The sequence below is a fragment of the Dermacentor silvarum genome, chromosome 2 (genome assembly GCF_013339745.2).
Source record: "Dermacentor silvarum isolate Dsil-2018 chromosome 2, BIME_Dsil_1.4, whole genome shotgun sequence".
NCBI lineage: Eukaryota > Metazoa > Arthropoda > Arachnida > Ixodida > Ixodidae > Dermacentor > Dermacentor silvarum.
In genome coordinates, this window is record NC_051155.1 from 3,549,858 (window position 1) to 3,568,981 (window position 19,124).

Sequence of the window (19,124 nt, forward strand, 5' to 3'; positions counted from 1 at the left end):
TTCAATGGTGCGGTAAAATGGCACTTGAGGACTCAGCTGCTTTTTTAAAAGCCTGAGCAACCCTTTCGTTTCGAAGCAGAGTGGGCACATCATATACTGCTCAAATGCAGCAGAGTTCCCCTCTCGGCGCAGCATCACTGCATTGCTTGGTACAATAGAACCCCGCTGCTACGTTTTTCACGAGACCGTAAAAAAACAAGAAAAATTGAGAAATTGGAGTAGTGTTTTAGGCGCTGGATGGCACAGAATATTATTTTAATTCTTACGTGTGAAAAAAAGTCGTTGTTTCACCCGAGAGCCAAAATATCGATTGCGATAGTAAATTAGTAGACAGCTGTACAAAGTAAGAATAATAGTTTTATCGTCTGTATAAACAAGCATGGTGTCAGCGCCCACAGGCAAACATGAACACACTACACTCGATGAGCGCGGACACGCGCTGTCAAACGCTGACGGGAGGAATTGAAGCGCCGCTGCAGAAGCGAGCGAAGTGACCTTAATTCACGCTGTTGTCTATCACTTCAACGCAAACTGAGCGACGAGAACACACAGCACACACAAAGCTTAACATTTTATTGCAAGTGGCAAATTTGGTTTCAGGACTACAAAGGTATATTCGGCAGTTTTTTTTTTTCTTGTTTTTTTTTTAAATGGCAGCCCAGATATAGCGATGATCGGTTATAACGATGGGATTTTTCGTCCTTCTTGATATCGTTATAAGTGGACTGCACTGCACGAAGTGTGTGAACATGCTACATAATGTGCACAGTGGCAATGTTTTTCTGCCACCCCTGTGCACCAACTCCTGCTTCTGTTTTGTTGTGCAGTGTCGGGATATGGTGGGGATGCCAACGGCCCTCTGCCTCGACACACCGAGCCCCGCGGTTGGCGCATGCCTGCGCATCAACCGCGGTCCGGTACAAGCTCGAGGAAACAATAGACGACAACCACGTGTACACTCGGAAAGCATTTATTACGACTGCAACTAACACTTCGAGCTGGCCAGCTAGCTATAGTTGACATCGTTGAGGGTTCCCTCGAAGAGAATAATACACTAGGTAAAGAAGGGCTTCCGACTTACCAACTGGGGAATACGGGGGGGCCGCGGCGTTTGCCGCGGCAAGAACGCGGTTGACTAACCACGTGCGGGAATACGGGAGCGGCGGCGGAGACTTCCGCCATCGCCGCTTGCTGGAGACCAAAGAGACCCGGGCGATATCAGCGGGATCTCACGTGACCCACCCGATGGCGCTGATAGCGCTTGCGATTCCCGCGCGCCGCCCGCGGAAGGAAAGTTTCCCCTCTCCCAACTCTCCCTGGCACGCATGCGCTTGACGCGACGTTCGCCCGTGCGGCGGTTATGGGACGCGAGGATTCCCACAGCAGTAAAGATCAGTTGAAGCTCCACAATGCTAGAAACCAACTAGCCCACCTTAGTATTGGTTGTTAAGTTGATGTCATTGGTGTGAGGGCCAGTTATGCCCAAAGACTGGCAAGCATTGGTAAAAATGAGTTGTGAATGAAATATGAATTGTGGATGCAATAGGGCTGTAAAAAGGCTTAACACATTGGCTGTAGAAGTGCCTACTTCTTCTTGCTTCTTTCTGGGGTTTTACGTGCCAAAACCAGTTCTGATTATAAGGCACGCCGTAGTGGAGGGCTCCGGAATAATTTTGACCACCTGGGGTTCTTTAACGTGCACTACAAAGTAAGCACACGGGCGTTATTGCATTTCACCTCCATCGAAATGCGGCCACCACGGCCGGGATTCGATCCCGCGATCTCGTGCTCAGCAGCCCTTAGTTGACTGAGCCACCCCGGCGGGTTGTAGAAGTGCCTAGAACATGTATGTAATTAAAATATGGCAATGAATATGGGTGAGGAGCAAAGATATAACCTAAGCCTTCAAATAATGGCAATAACTAGAATAAAATTATTGCTCCATTTAAATTGTTTTTCACCAGGGCCCTTGAATGCCTCGAGGCATCAAGTGTACTGCACAAGCAGCCTCTGATGGGAGGCTGTATTACCAAATCATGTGATGACTTGCCGACATTACTTAATAAAAATTGAATGACCAACTTGTTGTCAAAGCTGAGGAACAATATTGGCGAAAGATGGGATGTATCCTAGTGAGAAGCAAAAATTTCTACACTGAAATTGCAAATAAACACAACTAGTTATATTAAGGCAAAAATGCTTGATGTTCTATGAACATCAAGTTATGAAAAGTTAAGTGATTTGTTACTTTTGAAGATTTCACAACATTGAAGTTTGTTTAGACATAGAGGCTTAACTGTGCTGTAATGGGCGAGGATGATGACATGTCCATTGCAACGGCACCCGAGATAGACTGGTTGCAACTGTATCTCAGAGGCCAGACGAGATGGTGGTACGCGAGCCTGCTGTTGATGCAATGAATGAGTTTAGAGCTGGAGTAAATTGCTTAAGTCTGATGGCTTCTTTTCTCACTGTTTAGGTGCAAAGACCACTCATCTCATAGAGACATTGTTGTAACAGTTGAGGTTCTAAGAATACAAAACTAACAAAGATACTGTCACATCTTGCGAGCAGACCGAAGAAGATGCTGTCTGTACCACACTGTGTCATTGGTGCCCAAATTTACAGGTGCATTGTGTGGATCAGTGCCTAGTTGTACGAACGAGACCAATCTAACTGACATGTGCATAGGCCATGTCGCATGACTTGAATGGAAGCAACTTGGTGCTTCAATGGCTAGCCATGCTGCCTTGTTCTTTCTATATGGGGGTTGGCCTAAGAGCCCAATCCAAGAGTATAAAAACACCAGCCCTGTACCAAAGCGTACCATGACAAGGAACGTCGATGCACATGCTAGCTTTTGTTCAATGTAAGCAGAACCCACTTGCCATTCAGAGATGATGCTGGGCTGCACACAGCTTATCAGCTAATGAAAGGGTACAGCTGCTTTTTGTGCACTTGATGCGGTGCATAGCTCACCTTGACCAGGTTCCCGTGAACAGTGTTGCCAGAGTCTGAGCCTATGTGGTGCTTGTCGGCTGGTGAGAGGAGCGATACCAGTTCACGTGCGACTCCTAAGTGACCCTCGAGCAGGGACTCCTCGGCATCCGACAGGCCGCCTGTCTGCTGCACCTTCTCCTGCACACCAACAACCACTGTTACTGCAATGCAACATTTCGGCAGAGCAAGTTGAGTTAACAATACAAACTTCTTTAAAACCAAGTCACAGCTGCCACTAAAATTACTTCATTATATCTGATATTTCTTATAACACTAACATCAAAATCTGAGATTGCACCTACGAGAGAGAAGCACAAGCGTGACACCACATGTGTCAGCATTGGAAGCCACCCAAACAAGGATACATGGTATTGTTGGTCATTTGGTTTCACAGATAAAGTAATCGCTTTTGCAGCTTTTCGTATGTGTCATCCTCCTGGCACTGTGCCAAGCGTGCTACCCGACGAGAATGGCAAGCTGCCAAGATTGCCATTACCACTAAGATCACACTCTTAGTGCAGTGTGGCCAATCCCAGCAATTACAGCTGTGTAGCGGCGTGCCAGACATGCCCGAGTCCAGAAAAACCCATGCCTGCCCGCCGACTGTTTAAATGCATTCGAATGCCTTGGCGCGTTATGACACATGAGTGCTGGCCCATCTGCAAACTTTTATTTGAAAAATGGCATATTGACGTCTGGCAGCTTCCCATGGAGTTCCAGCCTTGCAAGTTGTTGACACACACACACAATTTTCTCGGGTACGAATGCAGAGAGTGTCCGTGATTACACCTGTGCTGTTTTGCACATCTATGCACAAAGGTTTTTATTTATCCCAGCGCCCGATAGAATGAGCACATAGTACCCTGATGCGCTTGAGCCACCCGATCTCGTCTGCAAGCAGCTGCTGCAGGGCAGGCAGTGGGCAGCGGCAGGCAGCGCCCAGCAGACGACACAGCAGCCCAAACAGCTCCTGGCTGCTATCCGCAAGATCCTCCAGGCGCTGCACACAATTAGGCACCACAACATTGAATGAAGAAAACAGCTCGGCTCGCAATTTCCAGTACTTGAGGGTGTTTCGCAAGTACCGTGCCCCTTTTAATGTGTTAACATTTGGAGTGTCAAAGTGAACAAAAACTGTGCGAAGTGTGGGAATCCAGTCACGAGGCAGAGTTGTATAGCACGACTGACGGAGGCCTGCTCTGGACCAGTTGCTCCTCGGAAAGGCAGGATCGAGTGAGCAACACTTCGCAACGTGATGAGTGCGGTTATCCAGAGGTGCGATGTAATGCTTAATGCATTCCCCTCGAACTTACCGCTAAATCGCCACTGAATTTGCCCAGTGGTAAGAAATGATTGAAAACTATTGAATGCGGCAAAAATTTATTGCAAGAAATATTTTGTCTCAAAAATGCTTTATTCATACCACCAGTACACACAAATATGTCATACAGTAAGAGATCCGAGAAATATGTATAGCCAGATGTATGGCTATGAATTTGTTGCCCCAAAAGCACATTTCATCAGAAGAAGAAATGCTTGAGCAGTTGCCGCAAGAAGGGGCTCAACCAAAATCATGACTGCGCTCACCGCATGAATCGCAACCAAAGGGGGACCCACAACTGAGGGCAAAGAAAAAGAAAACTTATTTGTTTCTTTCAACTTGATCCCCGCAGGGCTACCGGCAACATGATAGCAGTGGCCGTAAGAAATGATAGCATCTCCTCCACAGACGCCTTGGAGGTAGCAAACAACGTGCATGCGACCACATGAGTGAACGCTTGGGGGTAAACAAGTCGTGTTGTGAGCACTGGTGAACGCAATTTCAAATGAGCTTGGGCGACTCCATAACGATGGTGAAAAACATAAGATCACTGCCGTACGTCAAGAACCATGCGGGATGGATGAGCAGTGCCATACATGTACGGCAAAAACCCTCAAAGGGTTAATAAGGACATGCAAATTTGATTCTAGCTGCAAATTCAGAGCAGTCAAATAAATTCATCAGCCTATATTTATGTCCACTGAAGGACGAAGGCCCCAAACCAGGAGGCGCTCATAGTTTTCTATGAGGCAAAACTTAATTTGATGATGCTAAGATGGATTCATTTGTTCAAATAAGAAATATTTCAATCCTGAATCTGACCCTCGCGTGATAATCAGGATTAACTGACAGTGATGGCACATTACCTCTTGTTGAAAATGCCGATTGTGCAGATTTTGAAGCAAATACATCACAAAAAATTATTTACCAACTTTTGACACGCCCCTTTTTTCCGATAAACTGGTCTGAAAATTGCTTGCACATCACAATAGGGTAGAAAAGCCTGAACTGCATTCGCAGCGTAAACAACAGCCCTGATTGTGAAACTTAAGTTGACACTTAAACGAGCACTTCTCTGGCACACTTCCTCAAATGTCGCAACTATAGTTTCCATGGGCCAAAGCTTGGTTTAGGGTGACAGAACAGCGTTTTTATGAAAGTCTTTTCAAGGTCGTTGCTCTAAGATGGACAAAGCAATAAGAATGATCTTACTGGATTTTTTTTAATTGTGCAGAAGCTCCTGATAACCTGTTTAGGAAACACTAAGGAACCAATTTTTCAGAAGATTAAAGAAACTAGCATAAAATTAGATTTATATGAGATTAACAAAAACGGACCCCACCCATTCAAAATAAGCAGACAAATTTCCACACATTAATTTTTCAGTGCAATTACTCAAAGAATAAACATCTTAAACATTTTTATACTAAGAGCCAACTTTGTTCTTAAAAAGAACATGTTCAGTGCAGAATTTGCACAAGAAATGGGACTGAAAAAAAAAAAAAAAACGTAAACAGAGCCCGTCTCTCGGCTAACTTTACTCAGACACATTTACATTAACTGCCTTACCTGTGTCAGAAGTGCGCGTATGTTGTGAGATGCTAGTTGGTGTGGACAGAAAAAGGAACACCCGCTTACGGCACACAAGAATGGCATAATAAAGATGACGAACATCCTGGCGTGGCACGAGCAAGCAGAGACGTAAAATAACGAGAACACTGCAGCAAGTTAGAGACTGACACGGTCAGGAAGAAAATAAAGAAGAATTGGAACAGGAGAGCGCGTCGGGTGCTAGAGGAAGCTGTCGAGCTGCGGGCTTGAGCTCCAACTGAGCCAAGGCTGTGGGAACTGCGACATCCTCTTCGCTGTTTCCAGTGGAAGTGGACAAACGTGACTACCTCGCCTGGGGGCGACCAGGAAGCTCCGTCACCACGGTTCATCTGCTCGGGCCGCCTGGGATACAAGTCTTCGCAAGTCATGCCACTGGTGACCAATCTTTCCATCCCCTTTCCTGCCACACTTCGCGTCATACTCTATCAGGCATCCACTAATAATGACTTTCTTGTTCCAAGTTCTTATTGTGTGCTCAGTTTTGCTCAGTATGCTTGACTCAGTTTTGTCCCTTGTGTGCTTTGCTGTAAATATAGTTTTGTGTTTTCCCGTACTATAACAGCTTCGTATTCTGACGTTGCACACAGGCTTGGCCTAAGTGGCAACCCCCATGCCCAAAGAACTTCGTACAGAGCCACAGAAAAAAACCCATAAAATCGACCAGCTGAAAGAATGTGTGTGGTGAAAAAAAAATACGTCCTGTACCATACCCCATTCACGACGATACTCCTCCATGTGCATCTATCGCCGAGCCGCACTGTCACCGCTGCTTTTCCCCAAGTTGCTCGGGCTGCATACTTACCTAAGTTAACGCAATCTCGAAACAGTGGTTTACACTCATTATCGTGCACACGAATGCCAAGATGACGGGACACACAGCTCTACAAATTATCATAATGCTCCCAAAGACGCTCAATAAGCAGCGCCCAGTTTGGCCAAGTTGCCTCTTAGTGGAGATCAACAGAAATGCATTTGCAATGGCATTCACACAGCACACAAACTTGTTTTTATGTTTGACTGTGGACCCTTTTTTTGAGGAGTGCCGCAGTAAACCTGCTCAGATGTGACAGCTTTTGCGACGCAGAAAAAAAGTTTTTTTTTTCATCAGGGCACAAGGTATCAAAAATTAACAGGAGGCATCGAATAAATGCATACGGCGCTGGCACTGCAACAGTGAATTAGCGGTTGTCCCCTCCTCAACCTTTTTCAGCCACATCCAACAGTGGTGCTCCTTTGGTGACAGCTGTGCTGAGGGAACCGCTCAAAATGCTACATCCACCACCTTAGGTGAGGAAAAACATGCGTTAGCAGTGTCATGCCCAGGCAGCAGACACTCTTCTGGCTCTTGTCATTCCTGTCACGGCTGCGAGTACGGTGTGGAATGATGAGTAGATGCTTTTGTGTCAGACAAGGCAATAAATGTGTATGTAAATACAGTTAAACCACCAAGTCGATAAAATCACCAATTTGCATCGTTATATTGAAATTTTATTGTATTAAAATTTGAGCTCTTATGCAAATTGTTACAGTCGCCGATCGATTTTTCTTACGCGGAAAAGGGTCACAAAATTTGCCGAATTATCGGGCAATCCAAAAAAACAAAAAAACCACATTTGAATGAGGAAACAATTCATTTTGTTGAATTTGGGAGTGGGCGACGAATGATACGGTTTCATGCCCCGTCGACAATATCTTCACATCGGCGGTACAAATTAAGTGAAGCCAGCCACGCTTTCGTGTCCACTCCGCCCCCGTGGCCGATAGCGTCGCCCACACTAGGACGACACTATCGTGAAAAGTGCCGGCAATGGGGAGCGAATGCTTAGTCTGCCTCCCGCTTCGACGGGTCTTCAAAATTGGAGATTACGCAACCTCCAATACTAAGCGCGCGGGACGACAGCTCACGTGATGCCATGCGGCACGCCCACTCTTTGCACACACGGCAGATTACCTCTAAAGCAGCACAGCGCGTGCTGTGACAGTAATCCACATTATAGTAAACACTCTCCTAAAACGGTACCGCCCTCTCAGACAGACCTCAAACGACAGCTGGAAAAGGGCTTTGTCATTCAGTGTCTGCATAAAATATTTACGTTTTATTGTATATTCGAATGACAATCCGAAGCTATCGTGTCTGCAGCTCGTACTGTACGCATTTTTGTGACGCAATTTACAAACTTTCATTGGTTGACTTGCCTCGACGAAGGGGGCAAATTTCAGTTGTGTTTCGAAACTTTCATTTAGTTCAATAAGGCGCTTGCCTAGAAGAAGAGAGGACGTATGCTGCCCTTCCGTACACCTACATTGCTTGTGGTGCTCGATTTAACTTGGGTTTTGCTTGTTTAACGTCGGCAACAGCTTCGCTGTACATCCATTTTCACAGGGTGGAATATTTTTTTGAAGACAAGGTCTGCCTTGGCAACTTCAGATTGATTTGGGGTTCGTGAGGTCTGGGCCTCTGGGTACTTTCGTCTCGTAAATTAGATGATTTGAGGCCTTCGAGTGCACGCTGGACAAGAAAACGGGCATCAAAATGAAGCTTGAAACGAAAAAGACGCACAAAGTTAGCATAGAGCTATGTACGCAGAAGTTAAAATGCGTATTTAGTAAATTTACTCTTTTCGTTCTACAAGATTTACACTTTTCGAGATCTGAGTGCTTTGCGTTGCGCGGCGCCGTAAATCTTGGACGCCACGTCTGACCCACAGCCGAGCTAGAGGAGCCTCCCTCTCTAGCCCGGCTGTGGCCGACTGCGCTTGCAGCTGTCATCAGGTGGTGGCTACAAATTAAAAACAAAAGTGTAAAGATATGGATGTTCGACCTACGGCATGCCATGCTTCTCATCTCGTAGGACTTCTCACGAGTGCCATTAGACGGCGCACCAGGGAGGAACCCGGTTGCCGCATGATGCACTTCTCAGCGTTCGCACGCATGTGGCCATGCATGGCGCGCTCAGAAGGCTTTGTGGCGACAGCGCTAGATGGTGCAGTGTGTTCTTAGGGAAGTGCCATAGAGCAGTCCCGCTGCTGTACACGCCTCATGCATATAACTCAGTGGCAATATGGTGTGCCACTATATTAATTCAACGCTAACGCATTACTAGAGTGTACTAGATTAGGGGAGTGGGTCCAACGAGGGCTCTGTGCTGAGGCATTTTTTATGGAAAATCCAGGTGGCGCCATCGTCACTTTCTTCCGAATGAGCGGCCCCGCTCACCGACCGGACGCTTGTCGTGTCGGAGACCCTACCACAGCTGCATGGAGCTTTGACAGGCGGATACTCAGTGGCGGTAACACTGAGATTATTCCCCACCGATCTATTGTAAATAAAATGTACAAAGAGCGACGGAAAAAATGCAAACGACGCAACAACGACAGTGCGTCGAGCAGACGACAGCTACTGAGCCCGCGAGCACGCCTCAGCCAATGAGCGCTGCCGAAACAGCCGGAGCCAACGTTTATTGGCCGGAGATTTAGAAGAAAGCGACGGCAGCGCCGCCACATTTTCCGTGTTTTTTGCTTCACCCTCACCGATTGCTAAGGCGTCCACTGGACCCACTCCCCCATTCTAGTACACTCTAGCATTACCATTGACAGTCATCGTGAGATGGGTTCTGCCAAAATGTTTTTTCCAAGGGGATGTTATAACCGTTTGATAAAGAAAATAATTGTATATATATCTGGGTTAACCCGTAATTTCAACTATGCTTTAGGACCATTTTATTTTTAAGTGCAGGAAGCCTTCTACCAAAAAAGTTGTCGCAGTTTCACCTGAAAGGCGAAGCATCAATTGCGATAGCAAACTTGTAGAGAGCTATACGGAGTAATGATATTAGCTTTATCAGCTGTATAAACTTGGACATGCAGCAGCATCGGCAGCACGCAGAACTGTTGTCGACGCCATCGGCGTTTTGCCCGCGTTCGCTCAAAATGCGTGCGGCGTTGGTGACTGTTGCCGGAGCCTCTGATATAAATAGGCACTTGGTGCCGCAGCTAAACGTCGCCTCCCTTCCCTCCCCCTCTCCCACGGCCTCTCGCGCGTCGGAAGAAGGCGCGTTTGCTCTACATATATGGTGATTGTAAAGGAGGAAAGAGATGCCTACATCTGCAGCCCTTAAGCGAGCACGGCGCAGAACGCGCATTTGTTCTCCGCCGTGCGTTCACTCCCCGTGAAAGACGCGCCCCTCACGCCCTTTCACTCGCACATACAGCGTTCGGCGCGTGGCGACGATTTCATCTCCAAATGACGTCATACGGAACCTCACGGCGACGGCGACGGCAGAAATCTGCTTTTGAGTGTCCATATAATTGCTATCGCAATAATATTTACAATTTGTGCGCTGAGCAAACCAGTCGCTTGCAGTGCCCTTCTGGTGGCGTAAGAGACCACGGGTCTTCCATTGCACTTGCTGTGTGGACGACACACTGCCCATTGTTGTACCCCCCACTGTGTGAATTACGTCCGAGGCATATCCTATGCTCCTCACAGCACTTCCTGTGCACCACCTGCGAAAAAGGGGTTGCCTCTCTTCCCAACCTGCTTGGCGTGCGTGCGACAGTCATGGAACCCGAGGATTCCCACAAGTTATCCGAATTATCGGGCAATTGGAAAAAGCAATTTGAATAGGAACAGTCATTTCGTTGAATTTGAAAGTCCACGACAAAAGATTGTGGGAATTATGGAAACCGATAATTCCGCACTTCCAGAGGCGCGCCAGGAGACGCGAGTAGAGCAGACGCTCCTTGCACGGTTCTCCCGCTCGGGAAGGCCAGGCGGCTTCCCGGCGGCGCGATCTCACCCCCTCCCTTCGAACCGGTCACATACGTAGACCGTCACGTGGCCGCGGAGTCCCGCGCCCATTGGACCGAGCCCAGAACGAGGCGGGGCGGTCGCGATCGGTGCGACCGGCGCACCCCGGGGACAGGGGGAGACGACTGCGAGCCGCGACGAAGGACGGAGCTCAGGTAACCATCTTGTTCCCTTCCTTTGTCGTGCTCTACCTTGTTCGACCACTCTCGACCCCGACAAATGCCGAGGTTGACTCTATAGCCTGCTTCCACGCGAATTCCCTCTGGAGCAATAAACCCTGTTTGTACTTGTTACACTACCGTGGGTTGTCGTGTTTCTGCCAGTCCTGATACCGCCGAACCCCGGTAGTACAGGTCAAGCACAAGGGAGTTGGCCATCAAGCCTAAGCCTTACGGACAAAGGCGGCTTGAGAGAACCCGGAGACCATAAGAAATGGTTTGATTCTGTGTCAACGAAATCTTCACATCGGCAGTACAAAGTCACTTTCGCTATCAGCCATGGCTGATAGTATCGTCCCACTACGGGACGACACTATCGTAAAAAGTGTTGGCAGAGGGCAGCGTAGAGCACTGCACGGGCTCGGGCTTACCCGAAAGCCCGGGCCCGGCCCGGCCCGTGGGCCGGGCCGGGCCGGGTAGAGGAGTTTTTTCACGGGCTCGGGCCGGGCTCGGGCACGGCGTGTGCTTTTTGACCCGGGCCCGGGCCGGGCTCAGGTTTTTTTTACGCGGGTCCGGGCCGGGCTCGGGCTTTCTGCGAGTTATTCTCGGGCTTCTCAACTCTGGAAAACATGTATTTTTCGGTCTCGGGCCGGGTTCGGGCCGGTTTCGAGTCGGGCTCGGGCCGGGCTCGGGCTTAAGGTAAAGGGGTGGCGGGCCGGGCCGGGCGGGTAACATAGATTATTTCCGGGCCCGGGCCGGGCCCGGGTCTCGCCATAAAAGTTTTGATCGGGCTCGGGCGGGCCGCCCAATGTAAAAACGGGCCCGGGCCGGGCCCGGGCCGCAAAAATCGGCCCGTGCAGTGCTCTAGGGCAGCGAATGCTTTGTCTGCCTCTCACTTCAACATGTCTCCTAAACTCGAGATTGTGCAACCTCCAGTACTAAATGCACGGGAAGTCAACGCACATGACACCCCACCATCTCGGAATTATCACTCTTTGCATACGTGGCAGATTACCTCTAAAGCAAGGTGCTGCTTATGTGATCAGCCGTGTTGACAGCCATGTGCAGATACGCTAGAAAAGGAGAGGCGCACCAAACCCTCCTTTTGTGCGTACTGCCCTACAATGTGTGTACTCTTATCTGCCCTCCTTTCCCCTTGCTCATGCAGGAAGATGTCATGAGTAAGACGCTGGCGGCGACATAAAAGAAGAAAAGGACGACATAAACGGAGCGTTCTGAACGGCGCGAGCGCGCGAGGCGCGTGACCCGAGGTATGGTCGAGGGAGAAACGGCACTGAGCGAGCATTATCGACGTGGCTCCGGGCCAGGAAGGTCGCATCGCCAGCTCCGCTCTGGCGACGGGAGACTTGGGGGTCTGGCCGAGTCCGTGACGCGGGCGGTCCAAGGTGTGGCCGTCGACCTCGGCAAGTTCGAGTGAGGCTCCTGGACTGGCTGCAGCCTCTCACGGCAGGACCGGGCACCCCAGAGAGGACCCCTCTTCCACGGCAGAGCAGCACGTTTGATGATCCCCGGAACGCCACGTCGGCACTCGGGAAAGAAGCTGGACGGAAGCGGCGGCCGAGCACGTCGCTAGGCCTAACCCGTCACCTCTCCCGGCCACGTCAGCAACAGCGACCAGGTCAAACAGGCTCCGAAGATGAGCGGGTGAACGGACCGACTGCAAGGCAGCCACGACTATGCGACAGTCGGCGAAAGCCAACGACTTTAAGAAAGGCCCAACGAGATTCCCGCCGGGAGAATACGAGCGACGAGGGCGAACTGAGTAAGGACGATACATTCTTGTAGTAGGCCAGAGTTGCCAGACGTTCGCGTGGGAAACGCCCAGAATTAGTGTAGGCGTAGTTAAGGACATGTCTAGTGTGTATTAGTTCATTAGGTTGTATTTTTGTTAGCATTTATTTATTCATTGTCTTTTAGTTCAGTGTGTATTTGAGTTTTGGTTTGAGGTTTTTTTTTGGTTAGAGTGTGATTAAATATCTGCTTGATGTGTCGCCATGCCTCTTCCCTCTCCATCTCTCATAACACCCGCATGCTCCCGAGATCGGTGACAAAAAAAAACATCACAATTGGCGAGCCTGCCAGGATCCGTCCCGGATTCTATACAGCCCAGTCACTGATTCTCGGAAGTTGCAAAGATGGATTGGGAGGCGATATCGGCTACAATTCGCGAGCAGAAGCTCAACAAAGAGCAGGGCCTCAAACTAATTGAAGATGAAAGGAAACGCGTCGAGGCAGAACGTGCGGTAGCTAAAAAAGCGTACAAAGAGAGTAGGCAGCTCCAAGAGAAGGAGATGAAGATACTACGAGAGCAGTTACAGGCATTGGAAATGCAAGCGAGTGAGGCCGAGTTAAAGATGGAGAGTAGGCCCACTAGCGTAGTAGAACAGCCTGACGTCAGAAAGATGCCAGAGGAAGTTGGCAGAATAGAGCAGCCTGAAAGCAGAGGGACGTCAGAAGACGCAGAAAGAATAGATAGCGCCATGACAGTGTAGAGGAGAAGCTCACCACTGAGGAGCCTTTGACGCATAGTGGACAAGATAAGAGGATGACTGACATACAGACCGAGGTTTGGGTAAAGGAGGAGCAGTGCGCAGCAGAGAAAGAAGTAGCTTCACCTCAGAACGATAGTGAGTTTATAATGGAAAATGACTCCAGGGATGAACAGGCACCCGACAAAATGAGGCATTTAGACTCCGAGAAAAAGAGTAAAGCTGGTAGATACCCTAATCGTCCTAGACGTGTAACACGTACGGGTAGGAAGAAGAGTCAAAGGAGATGTAAAGGAAAGCAGCGTAAGAAAACGTGTGCGCATGAGATATGTGCGTCAATGAGAAAGTTGATGAAGAAGCCACAGTTAAGGCAGAGCCACTCCAAGCTGCACGAGAAATGTGCCAGAGCAAGAAAGCGAAGGAGGCAGGCTGGGCGTAGAGAAGCGTGGAAGCGTAGGAAAAGGCGGAAAAAATGATCAGGTATAACCGGTAGGGTACTAAAGGAATATTATTTAGGAATGCCTTCGGACAGTGGAATTGTCAGCTTTTACAAATGTGTGTATATAGAAAGTTTATTCATATAGAGTGTTTGGGACAATGAACATTACGAACAATTGAGTGCAGTGTTGTGTGAACAGAACAAATGGTGAAACGTGCGTGACAGTGCAGTGAAGTGTGGTGATGAGTGGCAAGCGAAGACGACGCACAGAAGAGCACTCAAGCCACAACAAAAGTCAAGTTCGCCGCCAAAAAGAAGGTCAAGAGGAAGCAGTTTTTTGAGAAAAAACTCTTAAAAGGGGAGCCATGTCATGAGTAAGACGCCGGCGGCGACATAAAAGAAGAAAAGGACGACATAAACGGAGCGTTCTGAACGGCGCGAGCGCGCGAGGCGCGTGACCCGAGGTATGGTCGAGGGAGAAACGGCACTGAGCGAGCATTATCGACGTGGCTCCGGGCCAGGAAGGTCGCATCGCCAGCTCCGCTCTGGCGACGGGAGACTTGGGGGTCTGGCCGAGTCCGTGACGCGGGCGGTCCAAGGTGTGGCCGTCGACCTCGGCAAGTTCGAGTGAGGCTCCTGGACTGGCTGCAGCCTCTCACGGCAGGACCGGGCACCCCAGAGAGGACCCCTCTTCCATGGCAGACCAGCACGTTTGATGATCCCCGGAACGCCAGGTCGGCACTCGGGAAAGAAGCTGGACGGAAGCGGCGGCCGAGCACGTCGCTAGGCCTAACCCGTCACCTCTCCCGGCCACGTCAGCAACAGCGACCAGGTCAAACAGGCTCCGAAGATGAGCGGGTGAACGGACCGACTGCAAGGCAGCCACGACTATGCGACAGTCGGCGAAAGCCAACGACTTTAAGAAAGGCCCAACGAGATTCCTGCCGGGAGAATACGAGCGACGAGGGCGAACTGAGTAAGGACGATACATTCTTGTAGTAGGCCAGAGTTGCCAGACGTTCGCGTGGGAAACGCCCAGAATTAGTGTAGGCGTAGTTAAGGACATGTCTAGTGTGTATTAGTTCATTAGGTTGTATTTTTGTTAGCATTTATTTATTCATTGTCTTTTAGTTCAGTGTGTATTTGAGTTTTTGGTTTGAGGTTTTTTTTGGTTAGAGTGTGATTAAATATCTGCTTGCTGTGTCGCCATGCCTCTTCCCCTCTCCATCATAACACCCGCACGCTCCCGAGATCGGTGACAAAAACACATCACAGAAGACAACGCTCATCAAGCCACCATGCTTCTCGGATCACCCTTGCCACACTTTCACTCGCATCTAAAGCATACGATAGGGTCTTATAACACTTGAACTTCATACAGAACAAGATGCTGCTGCGCTTTGGCGCTCGGCATGCAATTTGAGAGGCGCGTTCGCAACCAGCTTTTTGTAATTCAACCACTTCATCATCTTCGTCCACAGAAGTCTCCATTTATTGTCTCCGTATGCCTTCGAGACGGCTGTGAAATTTCGTTATATTCAGGTTCTAAGAACATGGTGTTCTATGGACAAAAAGTTATAAAAAGTTGAATACTTCGTTACATCAAGGTTTAACTGTATATATGACAAAACGAAACACTAATATGCTGCAGCACTGCTACCTGTCATGCTGCAGCACTGCTACCTGAAAGTTGTGCAGACTCCACTGAATTCTTTCACACTGACACACACGCTTGCTTTGATCAGCGAGTATGTTATTGCCAGGTTAGTGCCCAAGAAATGAGAAAGCTACTCACAGGCAGCTGAGCAAACAGCAGCTCCACCAGGGACAGTAGGCAGAGCTCGCTTGCAGTGCACTTGGTCGCAATGAGGCACAGCTGATCAGCTGCACACTGGCGTATGGACCTGCACAGCACACATCTGCACTGCAACAGCGCTAGCTATAACTTTGTACCCTAGAACACATTTAGATGGACTATAAGTTTTGACGAGGTGAAGGGTCGCTACTAGATGGCTCTAGACTAGGGGTTCTCAAGCATGTTCGTCCAAGGGAACTCTGCTACGCTCCATGAAGTGCCAAAGAATCCCCCCTAATAGAGAGGCTAGGCTTAGTGTGCAACATGTTTAGGGCCAACGGTGGTGTTTGGCAGGCTACTTTGACGGCGATGTGCAACACACGTGGTCCAAACTGGGTGCAATCGTTATGAGCCAAGACAAGACAGCATCACAACCAAGACATGCAGAGAAAGATGGCAGTTTTCAGTGCTTATCGTATAGGAACACTTGATCATAACATTTCATCACAAGAGGTCTTAGAATTAGTGTCGACTCTACTATGAGTACAGTAAAACCTCGTTAATTCAAATTTCACGGGACTGAAAAAAAAAAGCTGAATTAACCGAATGTACAATTATCGAGGGTCTCAAGAAAACAATAACCAAATGCTTACTAAGTCAACACGCTTTTATTTACTGAATGAATCAGCAAATCACGTTCCTATTTTGCACAAGAGCAGCGCAGAAGCTGCAATTCTCGTTATCTCTTGACTGATCAAATAGCGCTCGCAGCGAGGCCGCGGCACGCTTTTCACTATCACGAGCACATTCCGATTATTTTATCGCCTGTGAGCTGGTCGCCAACAAATCGTCCGTCCATCATGATGTAGCCGGTGCGCTCCATCTTCGACAGCTTTGCACTGAATCAAAGCGAAACTACTGTTTACCGCGACCGCTGCGGACGAAACCGCGGCTACTATCGACGCGATCATGGACGGCGGCCTTGCGGTTCTGAAGGCAAGCGGCCGACATACACACCAAGTCAAAATGAAAGTACCGTTTGCTACAACAAGTGCGGACGAAACCGAGGTTGCTATCAATGCGATCACGGATGGTGACTACGCAGTAGGCATGCGGCTTCGGGACACGGAGCGTGATGCTTCTCTGTTTTTTCCAATTTCGATCTGCCAATTTTTTGCCTTTACATGGGTGCGGTCCTTACACGAGTAGGTATATACGATATTATGCGATGCTTAGCAGCTGGTGTTTGGTGAATCCTCGATGGCGCCGAGAAGTAGTCCTTGTATTACTTGAGAAGACTTTTGAACTGTGCTTGCTTATGCCTATGAAGGCTTGGGATCAATGGTTCAGTAACAAGGACCATCGTTGTAGGTTCGGCTGAATCTGAGTGGACTGACAGCTGCAACTGTCATTGCTGAGTATTGCTGACAGCTGCAACTTCTTCAATACATGCAATCTTTGTGCCCTTGTTGAGGTGTTTAAATTCTAAACTGAAGTATGTCACCATTACCTGCGCTTTACCTCCGCAACATTGCACGAATATCCTTGCGACGCTGATTTCATGGTCGAGCAGCTGTTGTTGGTCACTCTTGATGATGGCTTCCACGTCTGCTGTTCCTTCTGCGCCAACGAAAATCATGATGCTGGCGTGAGTCGGCGTAGTGACTTCATCTTCAAGCACACTGAAGCCACATTCACTCATAGAGCTCTTCCAATGGTTGGTTTTTGTATAGCGTTATCAACGTCAGGTCGATGATTGCACTGTGTTGAAGTCCATGCAGAGAATTAGGTCTCGTGAGCCCGGCTGCAGGAACGTCATAGGGTAGGTCTGGTCATACAACTCTTGCCGTGCAAGTTCCAGTTGGGTGTGTCCTCCTGCTGTCCAGATTTGAGGGCCTTTACATGCAGTCTGTAACTTTTTTCAACCAGGTGGCAAAAGTCCACTCACGACGAAATACTTGGCTCCTGTGTCCATTAAAGCAGTGACTGGGTGGCCTTAGAGAAGCAAGTCGAGGTTGGTGGTCCGTTGTCTTGCATTGCAGTTAGGTCGCGGTATCAGATCACGGATTTGTCGCGTTGTCCCAGTGAACATTGTGCCCTCATATCTTTTTTTGAAGCGGCGTTTTCTTGGCTTCCAAGCTTCGTTCGAGTGGAGTCATATCGTCGCTATGTCGTAGAGATGGCCTTTTCGGTGTCTGCGTCAACGGCGGAGGATCTTCAGGATTTTGATGAACAGCAACGGCACCTCCATTGGTTGCTGCTTTTAGTTTTTCGGGTATGGGCTTATGGACTGGCCATGGGCCGAAACAGTGTATGGTCGGCACTGTGGCGGCAGGTAGTGTCCTTGAGACGGCAAACGGAAAGGTCATCGGGGTCTCCACTGTGTTGGGGCGATGTAGTCGGCGATGTCACGAGATCATTCGCCTTGCTGTGGATGAGGTGTGTTGACGTCGAACCCACATAGTCCCATCTTCCAACATGGGCACTGGCAGTAGGTGTGGCTCGCTTCTCTGCAGTGGTAGCACAGTGGACAGTGGTCGGGGGCTCATCAAATGCCCGTCTTCCTCGGGGAATGGCACAAGCCGATGGACGGGCGGGTGACGAAATGGCAGCGTCATGGGTGTTTTGACGCGGGCGTGGAGGTGGAACAAGGCAGCGGCGTAGTTTATGGTATGGCTGAGGCTGCAGTGGTTCAGGAACTCCCAGTGACTGCTGGATCTCCTCGCGGACGATGTCAGCAATCGAAGTCACTTGTGATTGCGGAGAAGGGAACCACTTCTCAAGCTTCTCCCGCATGACCGCTCTCTTGGTCTCGCGCAGGTCGTCAGTGCCTAGTGACTGAACTTCGGCACAGCTTGTTGAGAGCATGCGGTGGTTGTATTGCTTGTTCCATGTTTCGAGTGTCTTCTTGATGTTAATGACCTCAAAAAGAAAATTTTCGACATGTTCCTGCCTTGCACCATGCATGATCAGGCAAACTTTCTCCTCAGACATTTCCGTGTCAGTGTGGTGGAAAAGACGAGTCCTCTCTTTCGTGAAGAGGCCAATGTTCTCGTTAGGCCGCTGAACTCATGCTTCCAGTAGAACCTCAGCCCTTTCTTTCTCTTCAGACGGCACTCATGATGGTGTCTTTACTACATGGCTACAGAACAGGTCCCACGCTGCAATAAGGGACTCCCTGTTCTTAAACCAAGTCCTTGCGGCATCTTCTAAGAAGTATACATGATGCAACTTGTCCTCCGAGGTATAGTTGTTGAACACTGAGACATTTTCGAAAGTGTTCAGCCAGGTTTCCAGTTGGTCTGATGAAGCTCCATGGAAGGCTCCCTGGGCTGCTTCAGTACAACAGCTGCAGGGAACGTCATCTTGGCTGCTCACTTGCCTGGTACATGCTCCGGGAGCAGGTTTCATAGCCCAAGGCTAGCTCGATGGTCCGGGGAAATGTTGTCTTCCGGGTTTGGGCTTGAAGTGCACATCCGGT

The 19,124-nt window shown here is 49.1% G+C and overlaps 1 protein-coding gene across 1 annotated transcript in view; it reads right to left on the bottom strand.

The window, feature by feature from the left end:
- Positions 1–19,124, bottom strand: part of LOC119441288 (probable ubiquitin carboxyl-terminal hydrolase FAF-X) — a 540,581-nt gene that overhangs the window by 197,819 nt on the left and 323,638 nt on the right. Inside the window, 3 exon segments of the mRNA XM_049661116.1 lie at positions 2,980–3,138; positions 3,863–4,000; positions 15,644–15,752. Coding sequence (XP_049517073.1) covers positions 2,980–3,138; positions 3,863–4,000; positions 15,644–15,752 — 406 coding nt within the window.